Genomic DNA, 26,971 nt, shown 5'->3' on the forward strand with positions numbered 1-26,971 from the left:
TTAAGGAAACAAATATCTTTATTTGGATTTGAAATCAGAATTTGTCCGGAAAAATGAAACTTAAGACAAATAACAGATTGCCGAAATGGTTAATCGTAATGATAGAAAAGAGAATCTGTTCACTTATAGATGAGCGTTTCATCCACAACACAGTAAAACTCATAAATATATTTAGTATAAAAACACAGGTAAAGTGAAAGTTTCTTATCAGTCCTGCATATGCTGATTTGGAATGAGTCACTGAGCAGCCCCTATATACAATATTTTACATTAGTTTAAATGAAAGTGAATTCATATTTACATTAATTTACAGTACATTCTTAGTGCTTGAACCATGAACCAGTGAGATGTAAAGAAATGACAAATTAACAAACAAGAAACACTGTGAGAACGCAACAACAATAATTGTCTTTCAAACTGCCAATTAATAGACCAAATCATCAGGTAAATAAAGCTAAAACGCAAACTAGGTTTATTTTCCCAATTAGAAATCAGGACAGCAGCTAAACAAGGAAAGGGCACTATAGTCAATACACAACAAAGCGTTAATGACATATTTTCAGTAGTATAGTCATAAAAACTATCTAACGTCTTTATGAGAGATTCAGCTTGTGGTCTTCACCCATATACTGATACTGTTGTGTAATTATGAATATTGATGCTTTGCAAGTTTCTCAGACCACCCTATGTCCCCACAATACACACTTCAGTAAAACAATACATAAATTCCAACATCGTGTGGGGATGTAAATGTGGAATCAACACTATGAAGAAACAAAACTGCGAAAGTTTTAGCTCAACGGCAGCCATCAGGCCCCATCATGTTCACTTTTAGTGCCTGGTCTTTGGGAACAGCTGTTCATCAGGGGGTCCCTGAAAGACGTGCCGTCGTAATATTTTTACCCCCAAAGGTATTCCCGATTCCCAACATCAAAGGCTCAGTCTCTGTTACTTGTGTATTTATTTACCTGAATTTCAGCCATGATTCGGAATATATCAGAAGGGAAAAACTGACGAGAAAGAAGGACCGATTTATCCTTTCTATAGTAATAGCCAAACGGTTCATAGCTCCCCGGCATTTGGTGCTAACCCCCATTAGCAGATATCACAAGCAAAAAACTGAAGGACGAACAACAACTCCGACCACACTGCACTCTGCGTTCCTACCCTTGAGAAAAGAATATAGGCTAACGTTTCCGTTTTTCAGACCTTACTCAAAAACTGGTGGCGACTGAATGCTAAAAGACGGTTGGCTGAAAAGGATGTTGATTGATAAAGGCCCAAGATAGATATAAAAAAAAACGGGTCGAATTCCAGAACGGAGGTGCCGACGAGAGGCGTCCCCTTGAGAACTGACTTCGATCGTAGACCGTCCCGGCCGTCCTTAGAACTCGTCGTCGGAGGTGATGAGCATGATTTTGTCGTTCTTTTTGCCGCCGCCGCCTACGAACCCCACGGTGCCGTTCTGGCCGGGCTGGGCCACTTCCTGCGTGGACTGCTGCGTGTACTGCTGGTAGGTGGGGGAGAAGTTGTGTATGGCGTCCTGAACCATGTCGTTGGGGTTTATCGTCTCCTTCAGTCCGCTGGAGATGCTCTGCATTGGGGCGTTGTTGTCTACACGGAAACAGATGTTAAAAAAAAGTGACATCTTTATCCTTTATTCTTGGTTTATTGTTTGCACAGTAAAATCAGAAATTTCACGAAACCCAGCGTCCAGGGTGTTACCCCAGGACCGAGTTTGAGAATCACTGCAATAAACAATTACCCTCAGCGATATTATGTGTATAATATGAAGGGGACACAGTATTGTTTACCTCATTGCTAGGCTAGCCTTTAGGGAAATGGAACATGCTGAAATATATCCAAATAAAATAACCATTATGAGCATTGTAAGATACACTCCCCGCTGCACAATATATTGAAAAAAGATATTTTCAGATACTGTAACTTTTTTATTTTATTTATTTTTTTACACACGGAGAAAGATTGATTATTGCCAATTTCACTTATTGCAAGGTCTTTTTAAATCACACTTCATATATTTTCCAAGAGTTCACATATTGACAATATGCTGAAATATATTCCATTTCTCTAGGAGAGAAATCTGTTGTGTGTCTAAAACAATGCATCAGTATAACAGTGCTGAGACTGCAGGAGGCAGTGTGGGCTTTGATTTCACCGCCTTCCCCCCTGTTCATAATCGAGTGGCTCGCCCCTCCGTGCTGCCTGGGGCAATGTTAAATACTAACAGGGACACGGAGCTTTGCGGGAATGCTTAGGAAAGGACAGACAGACTTAATGAAAAATCAGTCGCCCTGTGTCCCTCGCTCTCACGCTGTAACACGCCAGGCTTAATATTTCATCCCTGTTAATGGCCGCTAAACAAACTCTGGGGAATCCCCGGGAAAGACATCCGTGCTCAATGAAACATTTCGAACAACAAACGGGAGGCCCTTTTGGCAACTCTCTACCAAAAAATCGGAAAGCTGTTCAACGGCGTTCTGATTCAATGTTCTCTAACGCTCTGAGCAGCCGACGGTGAGCTGTGTAGCTCATTTTATGGTCCGCTTCACCAGAGCGCGCTCACGGATGTAAACCGCGCTATCTCCGCGGAGCAGTAGGGAAAATGAATATTCACTTTCTTTTGTTTTTTTTTGGTTTTTATTTTTCAAATTGAAGAATGTCAGGTTTTTTGGCTCAAAGACAAAGAAGTCCCAAAACCTTTCCCCCCCTCGCTGGTAGAAAATGTGCTTACACCGAGGGAATTTCTGCTCTTTGTGTTCCCTCTTTGAATAAAAACTTTGAACGGTTATCACACAAGTGTCAGGACGAAGTGGAAGCCTGACTTTGAACCAGGGACATGCAGAAGTAATTGTTTGCAGAAATGGTTTGAGAGAGAAGAGGAGACCGAGCAACATGAGCAACTGCAATATGAAGTGAGCGTGAAGGACAAGAGCGACTGTTGAGAAGAAGCGAGACCGCGACTACAACAATGCCTTGGGTTGAAAGAGCGGCTTTAAAAAATGAGGTTGAACCACACACCATAGAATATGCAGCTTCAGGGAACGATGTCAAATCACACACCATGGAATATTCAGCTTCAGGAAGCAAGGTCAAATCACACACCATAGAATATCCAGCTTGAGGAAGCAAGGTCAAATCACACACCATAGAATATTCAGCTTCAGGGAATAAGCTCAGACCACACAGCAAGAAAGAGAACTGATGAATGAATCTAGATCAGCAGTGCCCAATCACGTACCATGGAAAGCCAATAGTATGTAGGTTTTTTTTTATTCCAATCAAGCACTAGACCTGCTGATTTCACTAAACACACCTTTAACCTGAATGAAGGGAACTAATTAGTGAAATGAGCTGGAGAAGTAATGGGCTGGAATGAAAACCTGCATCCACTTGGCCTTCCGTGGCCCATGATTGGACACCCCTGATCTAGATGATGAAACAGTGAGAAATGAATGCAGGTGTGGTTAGTGTGGTCCAGACTTGGTTTTATATGGTTTGATATGTGCCATCCAAATGCATCGGTGATTCTCTGAGGTCATGAGGGAAAAGTGAGACTAGCTTGAAGTACTCACAGAGCTATGGATGTGGACCAATTTTTGGAGGCCACATTTTTGAGAGAAAATTCTGAGCCAAAATTAAGAAGACAAGATATGTTAGAGTGAGAGAGAGTTCTTCTCCTTTGATGTGGGAACAAAAAGAAAGAGGAAGCAAGAGTGAAATAGCAGCAAACATGTTTCAAAAGGTGTGGACAACAGATAGATAGATGGACTGAAGCCAACAAATGCCTCTCATTCAAGAAAAAACACTTTGCTTCGTCTCACCTGTGGTCTCACTACTTTACTTTGAAGTAATAGTATTCATAGTAATATGCTTAGCTAAAGCTTAATTTATTAGGCTCCTGAGCAAATGGCACATACCTGTAACCTGTAGACACTGTTAATGTGCGATTATTATATTTTGCTCAAACTTCTAATCTTTCTTATCACGAACTTGAGTCGAGAGATCTGTTTAAATTGTAAAGACTTTTATAACCATATACAGACCTCACGATAACTCAGCTCAACGGACTGAGCCAGTTACCCTTGAAATAAAGCCTTCTACACTAGGGTGGACCCACACTGTTACCATCTACTCCCCTACACACAGAGCACTGGGGCATAATATAATAAAATAAAAACATTTGGTTAGGAGCAGTTTATCTAGCGTGATTAAGGAAGAGGGCCTTCCGCATAAGGCAGTAAAAAACATTACTATTGAACCCCCATTGAGCCATTTAGACTGTGGCTCGTTAATCCTTTGAAAAAGCAGCACCACCCAAGCCTGTTGGATTCTCTGTTCAAGCAAGGAAGTGTGGTTTCCTAGCCACTGCATTTAGAGAGTACAACACCCAGTCACTAGCTGATATGGATAACAAAAGGTTGCTAATATATGGTTTCACTAAGAAAGACAATATAACTTGCATAAATTTGCAATCGCAAAACACTTTACTATACATTTAAACATTGATTACTTTATCATTTTTATTCACTCAATGCTTGTTTCATTGCTTGTTTTAAATGCAAGTAATGTTCTCTTGCCTGAGGACAGAGGGAAGCCATAAATGCCATGAAGACTCCCTCATTGCTCACCATGGATTTGGGGTGCAATACTGTGCAATACATTGCAAGAACACAAACACATAATTCTGAACTGAATCCGTCTCATCTTGAAAATGCTGTGTTTTAATTGGCTCCCAGTAGTAACCGTGACCTCATTATACACTCCAGCCAAGCTCTGCGATGTCTCACACCACGTTTGAGGGCCAGGGCCTGTACAGCGAGGTTGCGTGTAACTTCTTTGTAGATTAGTTTCACACATATGTTGGTTTAACCTCCACAAAAATGCATCCACATACAAGTCTGACATATCACACCGTCACACTTAAGGAATCCCCACCAGGCTGGGGGAAAACAACGGAATGTGACAATGACATGTACAGCAGTCGTCCTCACAGTAGCATGTTCATCGTAGCCTGCATATTAAAATTAGCGGGGGACTAGCATGTTAGCCGAGGTGTGACTCCGCAAGGGGCACGTTTATTGAGACGTTATTTGAAACCTCGACAGAGAGACAGGAACAGCGGGTTTTGCCAGTGGCGGTCGTGCCTGTCGAGCCCAGCTCTGAGCCGAGCCACGGGGTCTGCAGAGAGGGCGAACTCAGCCGACCTTGGACATGCCGAACGGAAAGCGTCTTAAAAAGTAAAGGCAAGCCTGAATATAAGACTAAAATACATGCTGAGATTGATTTATTGTTTGCTTTTTGCAGTGAATCATGATGAATAATCGAATCCTCTTGGCTTGAGCACAATGACAAAATTACAACAAATTACAATTCGATTTTCATTGAATTATTTTCTACTGTGTTACTCTGTGAGCGTGTTTTCATAATGAAACACAACGTTTCGTGCCTCTCAGCCCGAGAGGGGCTAGGGAAGGTTCCTTTGATTGACAAACATCTTTGGGTAGGATACTGGGAGGGAACCGGCAGACGAAGTCCGGCTGGAATAGATGGTCCATCTCAACCTCGTCGCGATACTCTCGGCAAAGTCGCCATCCGCCATCATAATTCCCTCTGCTCTGGCAAACAGGACGGACAACTAAACAAAGACTCAAGGAGCAGAACTATAGAAACGTTGTTTTGGGTTAAGGCTCTATCCTAGGGCCCACTCTTCTTATGGAATGAGTGAGTGTGTGTGTGTGTGTGTGTGTGTGTGTGTGTGTGTGAGTGGGGGGGCATCTACGCACTTCTTTGGGCTTCAAAAGAATGGCCGGGGGGCACCTATGGCAGACGGGGCTAAAGCTAACGTTAACATTGTATGGCCTTGACATCTCCTCGGCTGGAAAGGTTTTCTGAGTCATAACCCCGTTCTCACTCCCTCTTTTCCCAGCATAAAAGGGAGTGATTTTCAGAGAGCAGAGGAGCGATGAGGTCTTTATTCCTCTACGGTCTCGCTGTACGTCATACAACGCAGAATCTTTGATTTACTCTGCTTTTTTTCTTCTTCTTTTTACGAGAGTCAGGGGAAATTAGCACGAGGCAACGGGGGTGAATTTATGAAACGGGTCACGTGATCTATAAAGGACATGTCCTGTGCATTGCATCTGTGAGTCATTCTATTTGCATTCAAGCACTAAGTCATCTGGAAGCCCACTGGGCAAATCCTAGCTCCACTGTGGATTTCAGTCATTAACACACTGCTTTTCTTTAAAGGATGTCCTCCATTTTGTATCGCTTTATTCAGGTAAACCCCGACTCCTACACGGCTCTTGAGTCAGCTACAGATTGCACTACGTGTCTCAGCCTGAATAAAGACAGTCTTTGATTCAGTTTTGACTCTTATATAACACTTAAAATTCATTTCACTTTCCAACTTGCATATTTGCACATTCTTTGGACTTAAGTTTCAACTTACTGAAAGACTATAAACAAGTTGTGAACTACTGTGAACATGCTTACATAAAAAACAATATTAAAATAACCTTTTTAGTACAATATTTTGAATTCCTTTCAGTATCAAACATAATTATGCTGTCAGCACTGAATTTGTTGGCAAAGCGAGCCCAGTATACAGGAACATCCTGAACATGAACCGAAGCTGAAGTGTGTTTTTGTGGAGAGACTGCTTTTGATCCTCATGAAAGAAGAAGGGGTGAGCGGGCAAACGAGACCGGGATGAATATTCTCCGCTCACCGACGGTGCTTAACGAGTCTCTTTCTTTCCATGTTTTTGTTTTCTTTCCCTTTTTGTCGGAAAGTACACGGCCACCGTGAGATTTCAGTAGGAACGCGTTGAAACGACTGATATTGTCAAATGGCGGGATTTACTGTTGTTTCTGTACCCCCGACATTCGCTTTTTCTTCTTTTTATGCGAAATAAAAAGCTGATATCGGAAGACCAGATTTTAGTTTAGATTAGTATTCTTGTTCTGTGCCAGTGGGGAAAAAAGCGGAGAAAGCCAGAACCTATTCATCTATCCGCACGGTGCCCTGGACCGGTCTTCTCCATGGTCCCCGCGGGAGTGCCGGGCGACTCCTGCTGTGACTTTCTTCTGGGGCGGCTTCCTCTGGGAAGCAGTGTAGCGTTATCGCCGCGGACCTCACAGACTGTATCGGGTCTTTGGGTCGAGATGAGAGGGGATTTTGTCTCCTCTCAGCCGTCAAAGATAAATAAATAAATAAATAAATAAATAAATAAATAAATAAATAAATTTCCAACATTGCACCGATAAAGGCCATTCAAAGTGGGGCTTCAAATTGAAATGTTTCTGTAAGGACGGGCTACATCGGTTCGGAATGCGAGTGTCCTTTTTTCATGTCAGTAACTGGTTCACAAATTTGCTTTTGCTGTTCGGCAGTTTTCTCCCCTCAACTGTCATATGAGGACTTTCCAACAAGTACTTACCATTCATAATATGTATTCGATGCATAAACTGTCTGTGTTCTGTTCCTTTTTTTAACGCATCAGCAAATAATTCATTAAAATTAATTTCCTCAATACTTGTTCAAACTTGAGGTAATCTACATGCCCTGTACGTGGAAAGGATTTACTCGATTTACTCCATTAACCCAAACCGGCATGGTCTGGATTCAGTACCAGGCCTTGGGGTTCATCGACACATGAGAACAGTGTCTTAACCCTTTGAAGAGTAGGCCTCAATTTCCAGTAGTGATTGCTACAGCACAGATGAACACACTATCCACTCGTGTTCAGGCAAGTCCACACCAAGAACTATAACTATAGCTACGTATAACGATGACGATAACAATGCGAGCATCCACACTGATGAACGATAACTGGAAATAGCCTCTCGGCTATGTCATCTGTCATTTTGAACATAACGCCCTGTACTCGAAAGGATTTTGATCAGCCGTCAGTATTTTATTGTTCACTCAGAAAGTGATCCCAACGATATCGTTCTTCACCGTCCTTGTCGTTATAGTTGTGGTGTGGACTCCGTCCACTTGAGTTAGAACAACATTTACAGTTATCGTTCTAGTTCTTGGTGAGGGCAGGCCGTTAGTCGTCTGCGGACAAGGGCGTACCTGGCGTCTCTGCCTTCTTCTCCTGGTACACCGTGCAGGTGAAGGCATATCTGAGGGCGATGGCGGCGAAGAACATCTCGATGCAGGTGATGAAGTTCTGCCACCCGGCCGCCACCGTGCCGGCCCCCACCTCGTGCCCGTCGATGACCAGGGCCTCCGGGATGACCTCACAGCGCTCCAGGATGGCCAGAACCATGCCTGCGGGGCCAAACAACCACGCACTCAACACCGCTCCGTACTCACTGTATATTACATTACATTACACTACGGCCATTTAGCAGACACTCTTATCCAGAGTGACGTACAACAAAGTGGATACCCATAACCAGGAACAAGCACGCTGAAAGACCCTAGAGGAGTAGTAGCTTCAAGTGCTAGGAATACCACAAACATACGGACTCGGGCCTTATCGATTAATCTGATGACAAAGGATTCTCTCTATCTATCTATATCTATTATCTATAACCATTTTAGGAAACACATGCTAGGAATAATAAAGTATACACTTATGTAGGAACAATAAACAGTTTACGTAACCAGACGTGTAGTGGAGGGAAACCTCTAACCGTTCCAGGTCCACACCTCAAAAAATACTCTAAGTTGAACCCCGTTGTAAACCTTGATGGTGTATGTTTACTATAATTATATTTTCCTAGTTTGACAGGAGATACATTATTGAAACCCAATGAGAAACATTTTAATACATAAAACCTGCTGGCTCATGACAGATAACAGCAAGTACAGTAATTAAAAGAAAACGTGTTAAACAAGATAAGTAGCAATTACTAAAATCAAGTGATTTTTCCACTGATGATGCCACAGACATCACTTAGCTCTGTGCTCTCAAACTCCAGTCCTGGAGTGCCACTGTCTCTACTGGTTTTTGTGATTTCCTTCCAATCAGCTGCCTATTTAGGCCTTGGGAACAAGAAGTCTTTAGCCAATCGACATACATGCTTAATTTAAGCACTTGAGTACAAGAATACAACAAAAACCAAAGAACCGGCACAGCGGCCCTCCAGGATTTGAGTTTGATCCCTGGTCTAAAATGTTCTCACAAAGAATAAAAATAATAGGAAGAAAGGGTGGTTGGTATTTTGGAGGGTGTGCCTTCCTCTGGTTCGTAGTGAGGAAGATGAGCGCACCTTGCCAGAAGGAGAGGAAGATGACGGATTTGATGGTGAGGAATTTGAGCACGGGTTCGAAGGGCCTCAGCAGGTCGCTGGTGGCGAAGTAGAAGAGGAAGAGTGCGTACAGGGACAGGCTGACGGAGAAGTTGTAGACGATTGTGATGTAGAGGTATCCGCCCGTGGGACTGGTGGAACACGAGACGGGAGGGTCAGACCTCAGCGCATACAGTATACACTCGAACGGTCATGTTTTTATACATCACCCACCCAGGATCAATCTAAAAAACACGACATCAACAAAAACAACAACAACAAACACAACAACAAACACCAACAAAAACAACAACAAACATCAACAAGAACAACAACAAACACAGCATCAACAAAAACAAAAACAACATAACAAGATTAAACAACTTCAATAATGCAGTTGAAACAGACCAAAAAAAGGCACTGTTAAGTTTAAAGAAAAAGATGATACAATGTCAAAAGTAACCTTTAAAGGGAATTTACAATAATGCATCCTGGTGCACTTCTAATGGCCACAGGCAACTTATAAAAAATGAACAGGCTTTTTCCCCACATTACACTGTTATATTTTCACTGGTCTATTGTGAATTTACAAGTGGAAATTTGTCTGTGAAGTTAACAGTCTAGCACAGAAAATTAGGCCAAACATAGGCCCATACTTATTTTAGCCAAACCACATCTGCATTGCATAGTGTACAAAAATTAGACATAGAACCTGTAATAATTTTCCCTATTTACTGAGCGCATACTCTGAATTTCTCGGAAATGTAGCCACATGCTCATCAAAATGTGAAATGGGACCCTCACTTAAAGTCTCCATCGTGGTACTTTCCAAAAGCCTGTAAGAGGATGGTGATGACAGCCATGAGGGGTTTAACCACACAGAACTGAAGAGTGGCCTGGACACAGAGGAGGAAAAAGCATTAGCATTAGCATTAGCATCAGACAGGAGCGTTTTCCAAAAAAACTATTGCATGCAGCAACCCAAATGAAGCTGCACACTGCTTTTACAGTCTAAACTGACACAATATAATTTATCACGATAAACTCACTGAACATTCATCCCAATAAATACTCCAGTAAATACTCCACACTTTCTAGCAGACATTCCTTAAGTATGCCATCTGCAAGGCCAGCTTCATGCATTTTCCTTCACAACAGGGGTCCGTTCAATAATTATTTGTTGGAATATATGCACCATGGCTCGATTACCCCGCTGTTTCTATATTAGCAACGGCTGGCGGACAAGTGAGTAAGTGATTTTAAGTACATATATAAACAAACAAGCAAACAAATACAATTTTGTTTGTTTTGGTTGGCTGCAATAATCAGAACAGAATTCCTACAACTTCCTAATGTCCAAACTGCTTCAAACTTAAAGGAATTTCACATGAATTAATTGGTATTGTATTCTTGAGCCCGCCTAATCTTTTTTTAGCTTAAAATAATTTTACAGCAATTATCTGCTTTGCCACGTTGTGCATCTGAAACACACCCAGCTCCGCTATGTGGCACATTGCGAGTGGGTGAGGTTGCCTTGGTGATGCAAAATGCATCACATAGCAGATTTTTCCCAGGCAGAAGTCCGATGTCTAGATTATAAAAGACTGGTATGTTTTTATGCATATTATCCGTGGACAGATGAACATATCGTCAGAAATCAATTTTAGCATTATGTCCCAATTTAAATATATCTGTCCCCGTTGATCAAATTAGAGAAAAGAAATGCGGATAAAATGTAAACAGCATTCGTTAAAAGCCAAATGAGTATGTACTGTACATTCACATAAATACCAAAGGAAGTGCCACCATTCCAAGCTTCATCTAACCCTGCCGAGAAAAACTCAACAGTAGCATGTGGCATTTATTCTTCTGTACGTATCACGCTGCTTTGCCCCAAAAGTCCACGGATAAACTGAACTATACTGATGTGAACAGATAGGTTACCCCAAGGCGCACGCGGCTGTTCTCTGAAAACAGTGCATGTGTCACACCGAGCTGTGCGTTTGTGCCTACCCGCTTCCATCAGCTATTCATTTCCTGACAGCTCAATGTTCTCGAGGTGTGCGATGTTTTATTTTCGTCACGTGGGGAGGCCCCATAAAACCCTAACGCAGCCAGGGAGCGGCTTACCTCTGCGGGACTGCGTTATGTCATGTAGTGCGTCGACACGGCTTCGCTTTCTATTTTTAATGGTCAACCGAGAGGCTATTGTGCCAAAAGATCACTGTAGCAGCTGTCCCTTTCAGTCAAAAATCTTTTTCATTGGAATGAATGTGAATTAATTATCCAAAAATAAAGAACCCCTTTACAACCCTGGCTTATGTCTGTTCATACTTTCCAATAAAATAGATCAACTGTCCTCTAATAGTTCTGGGTACTAAGATATTGGAGACTAACCTGTTTACAGAATCGCAGAAAGCCAATAGAGTAGCTGCAGCCAGCCAAACAGCAGGTACCATACAGACAGCTTGACCTAAAACAAAATGAAAGCAATATTTGGTGAGGTTATGTTCATGAACACATTTTTTTTTTTTACAGCTCAGACCCAGGGAATCTTCAACCCAGGTCCTGTAAAGCAGGCATCATCAAATCTGGCCCTCAAATCCAAATCCAGCCCTGGTTTTCTTTTCTCCTGGGAAATTAACAGAACACTCAGTGCCACTAATCAACCAGACGGTCTTCACACCTGACTCCCAGGTAAAGGGAGGGTGTTGGCCCTGAAGGACGATTATTTGATGATCCCTGGTGTAAAACCAGAAGGCTTTCTGCTCTTTTGAACTTACTCAGCCTCTAACTGATCAGTAAAAGAAGGTTTTGACCACCAGACCTTCCCTGGCCCATTTCTGTTTTGTAACAGTAATAAAGTGAGCACTTTATTAGGTACTTATTAGACTTATTTTGACTATTAGACTTCTGCTGCTATAGCCTATCCACTTAAGATGTTTGATGCGCTGTGTGTCCAGAGATGCTCTTCTGCATACCGCAGTTGTAATGTGTGGTTATTTGCCCTTCTCCACTGACCGCTCTCATTAACAAGGTGTTTCCGCCTGCCAAACTGCTGCTTATTGGATGTTTTTTGTTTTACGCACCATTCTCTGCAAACTCTAGAAACTGTTGTGCATGAAAATCTCAGTCTCAGTTTCTGAGATGCTTAAACCACCATTTGTCTGCCACCAACAATTATTCCATGGTCAAAGTCACTTAGATCACATTTTTCCCCATTCTGATGGTTGATGTGAACATTACCTGAAGCTCCTGACCCGTATCTGCATGATTATATGCATTGCACTGCTGCCACACAATTGACTGATTAGATAATTGCATGAATAAGTAGGTGCAAATAAAGTGCTCAGTGAGTGTATGGAAGAAAGAATAAACAGTGCAGTCCATATGTTTTTGGAAACCTCATAATAGCTTCATTGACCATCCTTGTCATTGGGCCTCATGTTGACAAACACCAATAACAGACTCCAAAGGCAATCAAAAGCCTACTAGACACTGAAAGTATTTTGGTCCCGTAAAATGGATGGGGGTGGGGTATAAACTATGTATGAAAAGGGATGTAATTCCTTCACACATCACCCAATATGGATGTCAATACCCTGTCCGAATACATACGGACTGCACTGCACTGTATTTGAGATTACAGACCGCATCATTGATAGACAAATTCAGACACGTGTTTCCCCTGGACTGGAAAGCTGCCAATGAATTAAATAGAAAACCCCATGCCGAGTTTGACAGTTTACGGTTCAATCCATCTGACACTCACAGTTTGTGTCCAACAGTGGACTAGTCATTAACTACTTTTGATATGAGCCTCCTTGATTGACTGCACCCAGCCATCTCCCTGACGGAGTAATTTATGTAAAATGACCTCTCATTGGCGTGCAGAGGAAATGAGCAGCCCTGAAATTTTCAGGATGCTTTCTGAAGCGGAACATAAAAAGAACATGTCCGTTGGCATTGTGTGGCTGTCTTGCTAAATAATAAACACAAAATTAAATAGGAGAAATTTGCATATTCCCACTAATGAGGAGTTGTGAAAAGACACGGGAACACCCAGATCACATACCTAGGACATCTACTGTCTAGGATCTACTGTGCAGGTAGTGAGGCAGTGGCTCTATTTCTACCAATGGGATGAGACATAAAACCGAGGTTTCACCTTATTGGACCAAAGGGGAGTGTTCACTCTCTATTCAAAGTGTTATAGGGATAGTTCACTTTCTGGAATTAATGTATGTAGACCTGCTGGCTTTACAATGACAGGCATATGACTTGAGGGGGTTTGTGGTCTAAAGCAAGAAAATATCTTTCAAGTACTTCAAAACAGTTTGTACCCTGACATTATGCTTCCAAAGCCAAGCATATTAAGATATTATTTTTGTGTTTTTGTGTTTATTCACAATCATAAATTATGTTTTTTATATTGTGCCAGTACTTCTTAAGCACAATGAAAATAGTTGATAACTGAGAATAATATGTTCTTCTTTTTTTTTTTTAAACCATTTCTATTAGTATTTCTATTAACTATTTTTACCATTTAGAATGTACTTAAGATTCTTGAATAATTTGTAAATCTTATTTATAAATGATACCCAATCAGTTATTTGCTGGAAAAGCCATTACTAAATCAGTATTTAGAGTGAAACAATCTCACTGTTCTGCTCAACAAAAACATGGACTGGGGTTCTTCAGGCCTGATCTGATTTTAGGCCTGAAAAATCAAAACAATTAAAACGCAAAAAACAGGTGTGCTGATTGCTTTAAATGATCATTTTCAGGACCAAAGAATGGCAACACAAATAATTAGACATTAATAATATACCATTTCCCATTTTGTAACTTTGGCAGGCTTTTTTTATAGCCTACTATGCAGAAGAAAGATGTGAAACGTAACAAATTGCCGCTAATGCTATAGAAAAGATCATTCAAAGAGCATAGCCCCTTAACCCTCAAGCGAACAACATATTTCGCTACTAATGACCAACAGACCCCAATTTCAAACTGATGAAAAGGAAGCCCCAATCCATTAAAAAACTTTAAAAAAAATTTTTTTTATTAAATGTCATTTCACTGGCATAAAAAACTAAGCATTAGCATAACATAAGCATTAATGTCACCCACATTGACTTCATGTAGGGGAATAGTAAGCCATATCATGTGTGAGGTCAATATATATGAGGAACCGTGCTGGTTCCACAGTGGTGGAATGACTTGCCTACCACTGTCAGGACAGCAGAATCCCTCCCCCTATTTCGACGCAGACTAAAAACACACCTTTTCAAACTCTACCTTAGTCCTCCCTCTTGATTTCCCCCGCCCCCCTTTCTTATATCCCCATCCCTCTTGTCTAACCCCCCCCCCAAAAAAAAAAAAAATTGCACTTATGATGACTATATGTTTAGAACAGCTATGTATTTTCCTAGTTATGGATGTGATGCTTTGACTTGTGGAAGAACCTATGCACTTGTAAGTCAAGAAATTTTGCAAGGATCATATAGATTACCATTAATAAAATATAAATAAAAGTATATGTCTGGGGTGTTGGTCACTTGAGGGTTAAACACGTTAGATGTGAGAAAAAGATGCGCGCATTGCACCTACAAAACAATTACCAGCGTAGGGTTCAGAAACCAGGTCCCACTGTGTGTCATGACAATAGACTCCCTTATAGAGGAAGAATGGGCTTTCAAAACAAGGGAACAAAGGTCAGGAAGAACTGAGGTGTTGGTGTTGAGTCGCCCTGAGGGAGATGCAGTGCATTTCCATTGTTCGATGGTGGAACGGGATACTCACTGAATGGGCTTGCCCCGGATTTCGGACATGATGTTGCTCTCTCCTCCGAGGTATTCGAAGGACAGGCTCAGGAAGTTGTAAATGACGAATGCTGTTAAACAAGAAATACACAGACAGTTACAACATAAGGGCATGTTTTTACATTCAAAATGGTGGTTCGTTGAAAAATAAAACGGGCCTAAAGGGAGACATTTACGGTGTTCATGGGCAATGAATATTGACATAAGTCATCATGTATTCGGTTACAATGGTAAATGGTTTTCCAAAAATATTTATTTTTTAAAAGCTATTGGCTTTCTATTATGTCATGCCTAAATAGCCATGCGGCGGCACGGATGGTGCAGTGGGTAGCACTGCCGCTTCACAGCAAGGAGGTCCTGGGTTCGAATCCCTGTTGGCCGGGGGCCTCTCTGTGCGGAGTTTGCATGTTCTCCCCGTGTTTGTGTGTATTTCCTTCGGGTACTCCGGTTTCCTCCCACAGTCCAGAGTCTAAATTGTCCGTAGGTATGAGTGTGAGTGTGAATGGTGTGTGTGCCCTGCGATGGACTGGCGACCTGTCCAGGGTGTATTCCTGCCTTTCGCCCAATGTATGCTGGGATAGGCTCCAGCACCCCAGCGACCCTGTTCAGGATAAGCGGGTTAGGATAATGAATAATGAATGATAAATAGCCATGCTTTTATCTGTCACTGGAATGTGGAAAGAAAATGCGAATGCAAAACCAACCGCCGCATATCTGGAACAGCCATATGCATCTTGCAAGACTACGCGCTGCACACTTGATACTTTCTGACCATCAGATTGTCTGGTACAAAGCACAGAGCTGGCGAGGTTCATATCTCTCTCCGGTTTGAAAATCCCCTATAATCCTTTTTACTATTTCAAGTGGGTTTAGGCAAATCTGCCAGTTGTCAATCTCGCGCTCCGTCACAGAGGAACTTGCGCTCTATATCTTCACCGTTGGGTTTAATGTTCCGCTGAACTTATTGCATTGGTAAGATTCACTTCTGAAAGATGTAAAGGGTGAGACAGTCACGCTGCTCAACAATTATCCACGGCCGTGCGCGTAAATAACGTGTCAGGATTTTCGCGATTCCATTACTATCCATTTCAAATTGTACTTAATCCATCTCCGTATGGTTGACCTCATACACTGAAGACATTCCATACCAGCCTGCATGCGATTACTGCGACGGCAGAGTATAACTGAGAAAGAAACGCAGAGCTACATCATCTTAATAGAACATCTAAATAATTAAACAAAAGATGAGCAGAAGTAATAATCTGCAGTACAAATTGCCTAATTATAATATTTATGACCAGGCATGCAATAATACGAATGCGAAAGCATTATCTGCCTTGATTGCCGTGAATTTGTGTTGCTTATAAAATCACGCAATGACCGGGGAAATTAAACTGCCGTTTTAGCATAAATGTGTTGACTGAACCCAGTCCACGTTAATAATAGTAACAAAGTGGCTGAGCTGTAGACCCAGAAAGGTGGGAGAGAGAGGTCGGAGCCACACCCAGGCGTCTGCTAACACGGTACAGCGGCACCACGCACAATGTTGTCTCCCTTATCATGCGCATGAACCAGATGGGAACTACGGAACAGGTCGGGCCAGTTTCTTCCAGCCGCTTGTTTGCTGTGATCCAAACAAAACCTGTTCACGCTCGCTTTGTCCTATATTACCACCGAAAGAACAGGTCGACTGCAAAGCCCAGTCACGAATTTAACCACAAATATCATTTCCTCTCCCCAGCTCTCAATGCAATTACTTCATTCGCAATGCTGTCAATATCTCTCGGATTCAGTCACGATTTGCTTCTATGCGACAAGCATATTTATGGAAATACAATTTTGACAATATTCATTCCATTCTTTATTTGCAATATTTTGTGACAGTAGAAGGCCGTCTTGATCATACTTTCAGCTTTTAAATGGACATATATAAATGTGAAAGGCATAATACTACATTCTTAGTGAAAAATACTTTTAAATGTACACTATATTATGATATGCATTGAATGATATACAGAAATGTTTTGCGAAGCATGTCGATTATTGCTGCTTCAGCCTATGGGATATATCTGCATAATGTTGAGAGAATAGAGTATGACAATATACTAGCAGAAATTCGAAAACAGATTTGGAGTGCATCCATTTACTCAGATCCACTATTCAATGTATTAATGTATATTTTCTATATGTACAGCATACAAACGGTATATATTTTTTGTATGAGCGTTGTGGGAGAATTTTGTGAAGTAAACCTTGCTTAAATGTGTTACTCAGGAGTTGGGGACAAAATGGTGGGCATGCCTTCTTCACCCAGAGTGCAATGACGTCAGGGCTAGGCCGGTGGTCCGGTTTACCTTCGTAGCAGTCCCGTACGGAGTCGAAGTACACGTAGTACTGATCGTTGCTGATGAAGAGCAGGCTGAGCCAGGAGTCAAAGGCGTAGATGGGCACGATGAACAGGATCCTGATGATGTAACGCTGCTCGTTTGGGACCGTGTAGGACCGCAGGTGGACGTAGATCTGAGGGAGAATAAGGAGGCGACACTTGGAAACTCAGAAGATGTGAGGCAGGGATCAAAGGTGTAATGGCCCCACTCAAAAGGTTGACTAAGGATCCCAGGTTGGACCCTCCTGATTTCTGTCTGAGAAAGCTACTCTTTTGTTTTCCATTCCATTCGCTAAATGCTTCTACATGGCAAATAATGTACTATTTTAAGTACACTCTCAGAAAAAAAGGCTATTTGGTTTGCCTCCAAAGGGGAACTGTTTTAGTTCTTTATGGAACCCACTACGGTAGTTGTGAAGAGTATGAAAGCACCAACAATGAACCGTAGACAAAGAAGCCTTAAACCAGATAGGGTTCCTCTATGGCAGTGGTTGCCAACCCTGGTCCTGGAGAGCAACAGGGTCTGCTGGTTTTTGTTTTCACCCTAAAATCAGAACCCAGTTGAGACCCATGTAACTAGGTGAGGTGAGTTAACTGCGTAATAAACTGCTGTAATTGATTAAGTGGCGAGTAAAAATGAAAACCAGCAGACCAGGTCCAGGGTTGGAGACCACTGCTCTATGGAGACATAGATTAGCTTTCCTGAACCCTTTCTTCTGAGAGTGTAAAGTATATGTGCTTCATTTTACGTGAAACAGCCCCGGTTGTATAATGCTCTGTCGTAACCAAAAGCAGCAACGTATAGCAAATAAAAAGTGACAAAGGTTAGCGTGTGAAGAAAGGTCACTTTCAATATAACACGTACACACCGACCATCACGTTATCTGGACATGACTGGTGTCCAAGCTGTAATCCAGAGTCCTTTCTATAGAAGAGAAACCGGCTGGGAAAATTGGGAAAACTGGGAAAACTAAAGCAACCTTTCGGGCCCCAACCCTGTTCCTGGAGATCTAACATTTTCACTCCAATCATAACAAAGCACACCTCATTCAGAGCTCTTGTTGAGCTGTTATGTAGTAGAATCATAAAAAAAAAAAAAAAAAGGTAGAATTCCAGGAACAGGGGTTGGGTGGCCATGCTTAAAAGAGACTAGAAGATGTGATTCAGAAAGGAACTAGAAATTAAACGGAATACGGGAAATGAAGATTGGGTAGAATGTGTACAGCAAAGTAAAACGTGTATGTTCAGCTGACTAAGGGAGCCAGGGGAATGTTCTTCAGTACTAAAGCCATAAAGGACAAGGTGAATTTGATTGATGATCAGACGCAATGCTGTCAATTAAAGAGAGGACCAATATCACTGCGACAGCTGGTTGTTATTGGTAACAGAGCTTCAAAATTCGAGTGCACACAATGTTCAGCAAACAATGATTTCAGAGGTGGGGCAATTTATTTTTAACGACACGTTGCCAAACTGAATTTCACAGACTGTCTGCTCAATAAAGTTAACACTGCACTAAATTTTTGGTTTTAAAAAATACTGCTGATTTGCTGATGGATTCTTTTAATTTAACCTTTATTTACAGGGTAGGTTTACTAAGCACACAAGCTCATTTACAGCCACACACTGCTAATGCCACCGCCATGTAACAGTAGCCTAAACTACAAGTCTTTTGGATTGTGGGATGAAACCCACACAGACAAACTCTACAGATTATGTTCCCGGTTAGGATTCGAACCAAGGACCTACTCGCTGTGAGGCGACAGTGCTATGAAGAAGTCCAGGCCCTATTGCATACAAGTACTGAGGTTTTGCTCATTGGACATTCAAGCAATAACCTGAGAGAGGGGTCAAAGCTGTCTTGCACATAAATGATGGCTTTGAGACTAAATAAACGACTAAATAAACCTCACATTAAGGTTCCTGAGCGGAGACCTGGAACTGGAATTGACTGTTCAGCCTTAAACTGATTTTTCGTATCGTTAACACTGGGAGGCAGCGGGCGGTACGTTCCAATGCTGGTCATTTTGAGGGCGGACGGCGTGTCCGGGGCCCTGGTTTTCCCCACGGTGCCATTTGGATCAGGTCGAATGGCTGATCGAGCGGCCATTACGGCTCCGCCACGGGGCGCAGTGATGTATCTGGTAATCTTGAAAAGGGAAGCCGAGGGCAGTTTTTTTTCCCAGTGTGACAGAAAGGTCTGGGTCCCCCTGACTCCCAGGGTACCATTCAGACAGCAGAGGGTAAAACCTCCACTCCACATCTGGACTAACTCCAAACGAGCCTCCTGACGGTAGTTCATGAGTGTATTTATTAAACTAATAAGCAGAATAACCTTCATCTGTTACTGCTATAGGGCACCTGTCTGGCATGGGCCATGACAGACTGAAGCCTCCATTCTAAGATACCCCACTTGGGTTGGAAGAGGACAGGGACAAGCCAAGCTCTTGTGCTCGGATAGGAGGGTCCAATTAGGACTGTGTAGTATGCTACTAAAAGTACAGTTTTAAAATGGTACTATACCAGCATTTTAACATCTAGCAAAATGTGATACTCTATGAAAATGTGCCTGACACTGACTTCTATTGCTGCAAAACGATCGCTATCCATTGGAAAATAAATACTGTGCCTTCAAGAATTAAAGGGCCCACTGACATATAGTGCCTAGTGGCCTGTGAGTGTGAGTGTCTGCGCGGAGCTGTGAGTGATAGAAAGCTGGTGGAAAGCTGTGTAGCTCAGTATCAGACTAAGCTCTTTGTCCGTATCCTCACAGAGGAAGATAATAGTTATAAAGGTAGCTGATCTCACTGACCGTCCACAACTTGTTGAAGAGCAGGGCGCTCAAAGTGAAAGGGGTGAGTATAAGTGGTAGGCAATGCCTGCATGGAAAAATAGATTAAAATGCGAGAATTTTATTGCATCTATTTTTAGGTACACTTTTTATGGCATAACATTGCTGTACATTTCAATCTTTTGGCCTGCACGCATATTTACATACCACTAATGTCAACCCCATGGCAGTTATTTGCCTACCAAGCCAATGATAAAGGCAAACCTGACACATGTATTACAGCGTCAGTTTGCAAACAAAATGCTGAAGAGTTTGCTTTAATAAGGGAGGCAACAAATTCTTCCCCGTAGGTGTAATACAATACAGTAGAGACATGACAAGTGTAGATTAAGGTTTTTCGATGGTTTAACATGTGCAAAGTGTTCACATCATAACTTTATTTATGAATTTGTGTCTTTGAGAAGATATGCCGAGTTTACGTTTCATTTTACAAGTACTTCTGGGTTATCAATGATTTTCCGGGGAATCGAATTGGTAACGTTATCGTAACAAAACTGGTATTGGTGTTGAAGTAAATCTTTTGGTTTACCAATGCCAATCAGAAAGGTGTGTGAATCTGATTTTGCTAGCCCCTATGAGCTGATGAGACTATCACTTATCTTACTTTGACGGACCACACCCCTCAATCTTGTTTTTGTAATAGCAGTGTGGTCAAATATGTACACAGACTGTTAAGGTCTTTAACCCCTATCTGGCACATATGCAGTTTGGTCAACTCTATTTTTACCTTAAAACCAGGAACTAATTCAGTCCTAAGAAACCAGGCGGGTATTTCATACGACTGAGCTAGCTGGACAACTGCACCAAAACAGCTTTTCTTACTTCAGTCCATGTACCAGTGTTATGAGGGTTCAGGGTTTTACTTATCTGAGTGCATTTATCTAGCAAGTTCAGTAAACCTGCTTTGTGAAACAGGCCCCAGGTGAGTTTAAGCTCATCTGCTTTAATTTATCAAATAAACACTGAGGAATGTTGAAAACCACAAACCCTGCAGCTCTCCAGGACCAGGGCTGGAGTACTACATTACATTTACTTTACAGTACTGGCATGTAACAGACACGCTTACCCAGATTAACTTTCACAACTTTTTACATTGTGTCCATTCATACAGCAGGATATCCGCTGACAAGATTCAGATTAAGTACCCGCTGAAGGGCACAACAGCAGAGTCCTACCCAGGAATCAAACCTGCAACCAGAGCCACAGGTAGGGTGGGACAACTGGGACACTCTGTCCTGGGCCTGAGGAGTGCCCAGTGTATGGGATGTGCCATTTTCAATAAGTCAAATTATTACCCCAAATTATTGGAGTATTCGGGGTATTCTAGCTGCCAACCGAGGTACGCTAGTTGGAAAGTTGATATAACTTGAACCCTTGAAGAGTACATCTATGTGATCACTCTAGGACTCAGAACTGTACTTTCCTCAAGGGTCCTCAATGCACTTGTTCCTGGGTTTGATTCGCACTTTATTGTACGTCGATCTGGATAAGAGCGTCTGTTAAATGACTGTAATGTAATGTAATTTCACAAAATATACTGGGGGGGTTTCCCAATATATATTGTCCCAGCCCAGAGAATACATAGCCCTGTCTACAACTTTCGTGTTACAAGCCCAGTTTCCCAAACCATTATTCTACACTGAACCACTGATGTCACCCAACTTTTAACTAGTACGCTGTCTAAACAAAGAAAAAAAATGGTTTTTTGGAGAAACCATCTCAGATTCCACAGCCTGGGGCAGAGGCCTCTATGTCCTGTCTAAAGTCACGCTAGAAAGGAAATGGTCGCTGAGGCGATCTTAAATTACCTCAATTGTCAGACTTGACATGCAAGATCAGTGTAATTCTCCTGCAGTCTTCAAGGGGGAAAGGAGAATGCAAAAGAATAGGCCAAACCGCTCGAAAGGTTGCATAATCTCCAGAGGATTTGCATTCGCTTGCCTCATCTAACCCCCGCAGCTGCAGACAGCCGGACAGCCGTTTAGCATAATCATCAGCATTAACGCTACTTAGCACGAATTAGCACCATCATCCTGACTAACAAATTGGTATCGTTGAAATCCGGAATGTGGGGGCGTCCGATGGGAATACGGCAGCCTTTTGATCCGGCAAACAGGGTTACTCGAAAGGACGCGGTTTGGGAAGACGTTTCCCAAACAAAAACCCCCAATCGTGCAAGCGCCGTTAGTTGCAGGATAGATGCTGAACTTCTTATTAAACAATAAAACGATTTGCAGGCCGCAAGTCCGTTCAGACTGCGCGCAATGGCCTGGAGTGTATGCAATTCCTTTCCTCATTATCTGTGGTAAGTGCTAAAGGCAAAAGCAATAATTTGACGGACAGAAAATGTCCTCCGTTGAAGGTTATTGCTGGCTCATTATTATGCTGGCTCTTGCTTTGTTTACCTGCCTTAGTAATGGAGTTCCAGCCAATTTCAACGGAACAGTTTTGGGGGAGAGTGGGAGAACTCGGATCAGCAATATTGGTGCAACCGCAGTAAATGTCAGCAGGCTATCTTGTTTTGCACCTGACCCAAAATCAAATTTTTATGATTGTATGCCAAAGGAGTTTTTTTTTTTAACAACAGGGAACATCAAAAATGATCTCACTTCTTGCAAAACAAAAACAAAGACAGTGGTGTCGAAGTCTTGCAAAACTATGCGGACACTCATGTGGACTATTTTGAAATGCATTTTTTCCAACTGTAATCACCATGGGTAAGACAAAAACAGCATAAAGTTCACACAAAGAGGTAGGTTTTCATGGTCACAAGGCACTTTCTACCTTTGTATTTGGACACTTTGGTTGCATCTAATAGAAATTCAACAAACAGGGAACGCCTTTTAGATTTTATCAATTTGATAAAGATCCTCAGTGAGAGACTGCTATGGCAATAGTTGCAGTAAAAGACTCTTCTGTACAGCAAACCATGAAGGTGTGGGCACGAACAAAAACTGCACAAACTTGCAGGTTCCAATCTGGGGTGGTTTCTGTCCAAACTCCACGTGCAGGTTGACAAAGGGTAGGGTACGCGAGAGGGCTGTCTCTAAGCGTGAAAAACATGCTCTGAGGCCTGGGAAAGTAATCCTGATGTGCGGGTGTCGACCGCGGTGGAGCCTTCCAGAGGGAAGTGTGTGGTAAATCTCTCCCGCCGCGAGAGGGGGGGGGGTGCAGGATAAAAATGTGAGCTGTCGGGCGTGGCCGGCCTGGGGCACGGGTGGAGCACGGAGAGGACTGTAATGTTAACACTCGCGTTACCCACCTCCTGTTCCCGCCTGTGTTCAGATAGGATTTCATAAATTTCTGCATTTGACTAAGCTTACCTGAGAAATGAAATGGTCCTAAAAGTGTAAATGGTCCTGGTAGCAGGGTCAAATGCACCAGGCAAGATCAACGGAGCGCAGAAAAGTATTGAATCCAGAACAAAATACTGTTCGGACCCAGGTCTGGTTCTAAAGGTTTTTAGTTTTCCCGTCGCTTTTCGTTCCGCCCTCCTGGGATGGCAGAGGTTGGCTAGAATGCAGCTCTGCTACTTGCAGGGCTGGTTAAGGCCCATTCTGCTCCATTTCCAGACTAGACCATTTCCTACTTAAAGACAGACTACATTTCCTATATAGAGATGATTCACACCCACAGATATGAACACAATGTGAAGCTCGTCAACAAACGAAATGTCATCTGAAAAGTAGGTTGTGTTAAGGCCCAAAGAAAATGCTGTCCATCAAACCCTTTCGGTATCCAATTCATATGTTCATAATTTCTTATCAAAGACTGGATGAGAACCATTATCATACTATGTCACCAGTCTGTTAGCTACAGGTAGGCATAGAGAATTATTCAAGTGACAGAATATTCTGTTAGGTAGTCCAAACATGTCCGTTCTGGACATTTTCTACATTAGCTGTAACATTCTGAAGTCATATGTTCAGTTCAGTCCCGTTTCCGTTTTGAAACATTCACGTGACACGCTGGTGCTTTTGAAAACGCCTGTTATCTTTACACTTCAGACAGTAGACCCCAGCACAAGGAGAAGACGACACAACCGTATACATGTACGTCAAATCTGTGGAAATGGGCACTGAAAACTTGTTCCCGAAGAGCACTGGACTCGGCGAGGCTAACCTGGTGGCAGGTGATGAGGAGGGCGGACCAGACGAAGATGCCGGACAGAGCCTGTGCAGCCGTGGTGTTTAAGAAGAGCTCGTCTCCCAATAGGGTTTTGTTTCCTGAGTGCAGCACTGTCATATTCTGCGCTGCGCTCCTGTTGAATAACTGCAGTCGGCCTGTCGAATCCTCAGCCAATTCGGAGTGCACCAACGCGATCTCCTCTGATGACATATTCATCTGAAAAGAATAAAATCATATTAAGGAAGAAATTGCGTGAACGTGGTCACCAAGCGTAATATAATAATGCTCAGATAACCCTTATTTCACCGAAGGATATAAAAAGAAATATCGAAACGACATAATGGGAAAAGGGCACCTTTGGTTATTTGTTGATGAATGAAAATGAAACCACACACCTTCCTCAGGCTTGTAAATGAGCTTCATGAAAACCATTTATATGACGTGTGCTTGCAGCACATGAACAAAGAGATGGCCATGATTTAATTATCTAATACTCGCATTACTGTGTTAAGAAAAAGAGCTCTTGGGTATTTAAACGCCCAGTGATTAATGCTATATTTTTAAACCTGAAAAAAATTGCACTAATGACTGTGCTGTACTTTCTTTCCATTGACCCATCATGCACTTCCAGGAGCTGCTGCAACAACAGAGATTGTTGCACGTTACACACACAGCAAACCCAAGCAAAAATCGGACAGCTAAGTACAGAGAAAAAAAACCTGGCAAAGCTAGACAGATGGGGTGTACATCAGATAGTATAGCTGAGTGCCTTGTGAAAGAAAGTGTATTATAGACAAGGGAGATGCTTTTGTTACTCTAATGTTGTGGAATTGATTTCCAAGCTTCTGTACTGTCATTGTACTTTTGGGCTAGGCATTTAACCTGAATTGCCTATATATAAATATATAAATTGCCTATATATAAATAGACACTCACTTTATTAGGAAGACCTGTACACCTACTTATTCATACAATTATCCACTCAGCCAATTCTCTAGCAGCAGTGCAATGCATAAAATCATGCAGATACGGGTGAAGAGCTTCAGTTAATGCTCACATCAACCATCAGAATAGGGAAAAAAGTGATCTCAGTGATTTTGACTGTAGCATGATTGTTGGTGGCAGACAGGGTGGTTTGAGTACCTCAGAAACTGCTGATCTCTTTGGATTTTCACTCACAACAGTCTCTAGAGTTTGCAGGGAATGGTATGAAACAAAAGTATGTATGTAAAAATTGAATCCGCTGTTATTCAGTCTGGAGAAGAGAGTCTGCTAAAATTACGAAGGTTTAGTGTATAAGATGGTGTACATTTATCTTGTTCATTATGAACAGCATTCTGTGTAACTCCATGAAATATTCAGTTATGAGACATGTTGGCCCATGTATGATACAGGAAATCTTGTGTGGAACATTTCATATGACATATGAAGGTCTCTGTTCAACAGCATACAATGAGGAGCTATGCTGATTCATGTCCTACTTATTTACACAGAGGTTACTTTTTAGCAAAGCCACAGTCAAATTCATTGGGCCAGCCCTGGTTCTGAGTTCCTCCTTCAACTACTTTACCTATCCGTGAACAGAGCAGATAGGCTAAGTGCCTACATTTAAAATCAAAATAGAAAAAAGTTTGTATTTTGTAGCCACGAACGTATTTGCTGCAATTGAGGAGGTCCATGGTTTAAAAAAAATAATTTAAAAAAAGTTTAATTTGCAATGGAAATAGTTTTTGCTTAAAGTAAAGCAGAGGGTGTGATTTTCGAGGAAAAGAACCTGAAGCCACGTATTCAAGTAGCTACAATTAACATATCCAAACACAATAACGCAATAACGATGTGACCACATCAACAATGTATGTGTATTTCAATTCAACTACAAAAACATCGCAGTCTCCACTGGGACAGTAAACAGTAGCATATAGGCTAATGTGAACTTACCTTCGAATTTAGCGAATACACTTCAATCTGAATTCCGTATGTTTTCGTTGACACTTCAGCTTTCTCGACTGCAGCGACGCCTTTGTTTTATTACCGTGCGCTCAATCCGAATGGAAAAAAACATTTGCTTTCTATTTAGATACTTCCAATCAAACTTTGTTGATCTCTCACCTAACCAAAACATAAGTAAATATGATGAGATATATTGTCCCTAAAATTACATATTTGTTCAGTTAACCAGATTAAACTGCATGCGTTAAATGTGACACAGGTGCCATAGGAAGTATGGCTTCCTTATCACTGTGGAGTTGACAGTGTCAACGCTTCCTTGTTCAGCCGGTAACCTGGGCAGGCTTACCTCAACGGTAGATCAGCTTTTTATGATCAATTAAGAGAGCGTTTTAATTCAGGCAGGCTATCGCAAAAACAGAAGTGTATAAATTCACTCCGAAGTATCTTTTCACTTGGTCGCGAATATCATACAGCAACAGGTGCAAAACAAGCAACTAGAAACCCCCATCACGTGACTTACCTATGGTCTTCGTCACGTGACAGTGGCTACCTGAAGATTACGAGT

General features: G+C 42.0%; 1 protein-coding gene across 2 annotated transcripts; it reads right to left on the reverse strand.

The window, feature by feature from the left end:
* tmem184a (transmembrane protein 184a) lies at positions 1-26,912 on the reverse strand. 2 transcript variants are annotated; one of them, XM_061224868.1, is made up of 10 exons: positions 26,753-26,912; positions 26,395-26,565; positions 24,451-24,672; positions 17,446-17,611; positions 15,072-15,162; positions 11,667-11,742; positions 10,074-10,165; positions 9,252-9,421; positions 8,107-8,304; positions 1-1,614 (listed from the first exon to the last, which is right to left on the reverse strand). In XM_061224868.1, exons 3-10 carry the CDS (start codon positions 24,670-24,672, stop codon positions 1,385-1,387), a joined length of 1,245 nt encoding a protein of 414 aa, XP_061080852.1. In that variant the 5' UTR covers positions 26,395-26,565; positions 26,753-26,912; the 3' UTR covers positions 1-1,384. The 2 variants fall into 2 exon arrangements, with proteins under 2 accessions (XP_061080852.1, XP_061080851.1); XM_061224867.1 differs by having other exon boundaries at positions 26,395-26,912.
* Between the last annotated feature and the right edge of the window lie 59 nt (positions 26,913-26,971).

Source organism: Conger conger, chromosome 16 (genome assembly GCF_963514075.1).
Source record: "Conger conger chromosome 16, fConCon1.1, whole genome shotgun sequence".
In the NCBI taxonomy this organism is placed as follows: Eukaryota; Metazoa; Chordata; class Actinopteri; order Anguilliformes; family Congridae; genus Conger; species Conger conger.

What these genes read in the sequence shown, in the direction of transcription:
- tmem184a (XM_061224868.1), bottom strand. Translation starts at nt 24,672, where the DNA reads ATGAATATGTCATCAGAGGAGATCGCGTTGGTGCACTCCGAATTGGCT. An exon ending in TACCACGATGGAGACTTTAA is followed by an intron (nt 9,422 to 10,073) that starts GTGAGGGTCCCA and finishes GTGTTCCACCAG; the next exon opens with TCCCACGGGCGGATACCTCT. An exon ending in GAAGAAGGCAGAGACGCCAG is followed by an intron (nt 1,615 to 8,106) that starts GTACGCCCTTGT and finishes GTTTCCGTGTAG; the next exon opens with ACAACAACGCCCCAATGCAG.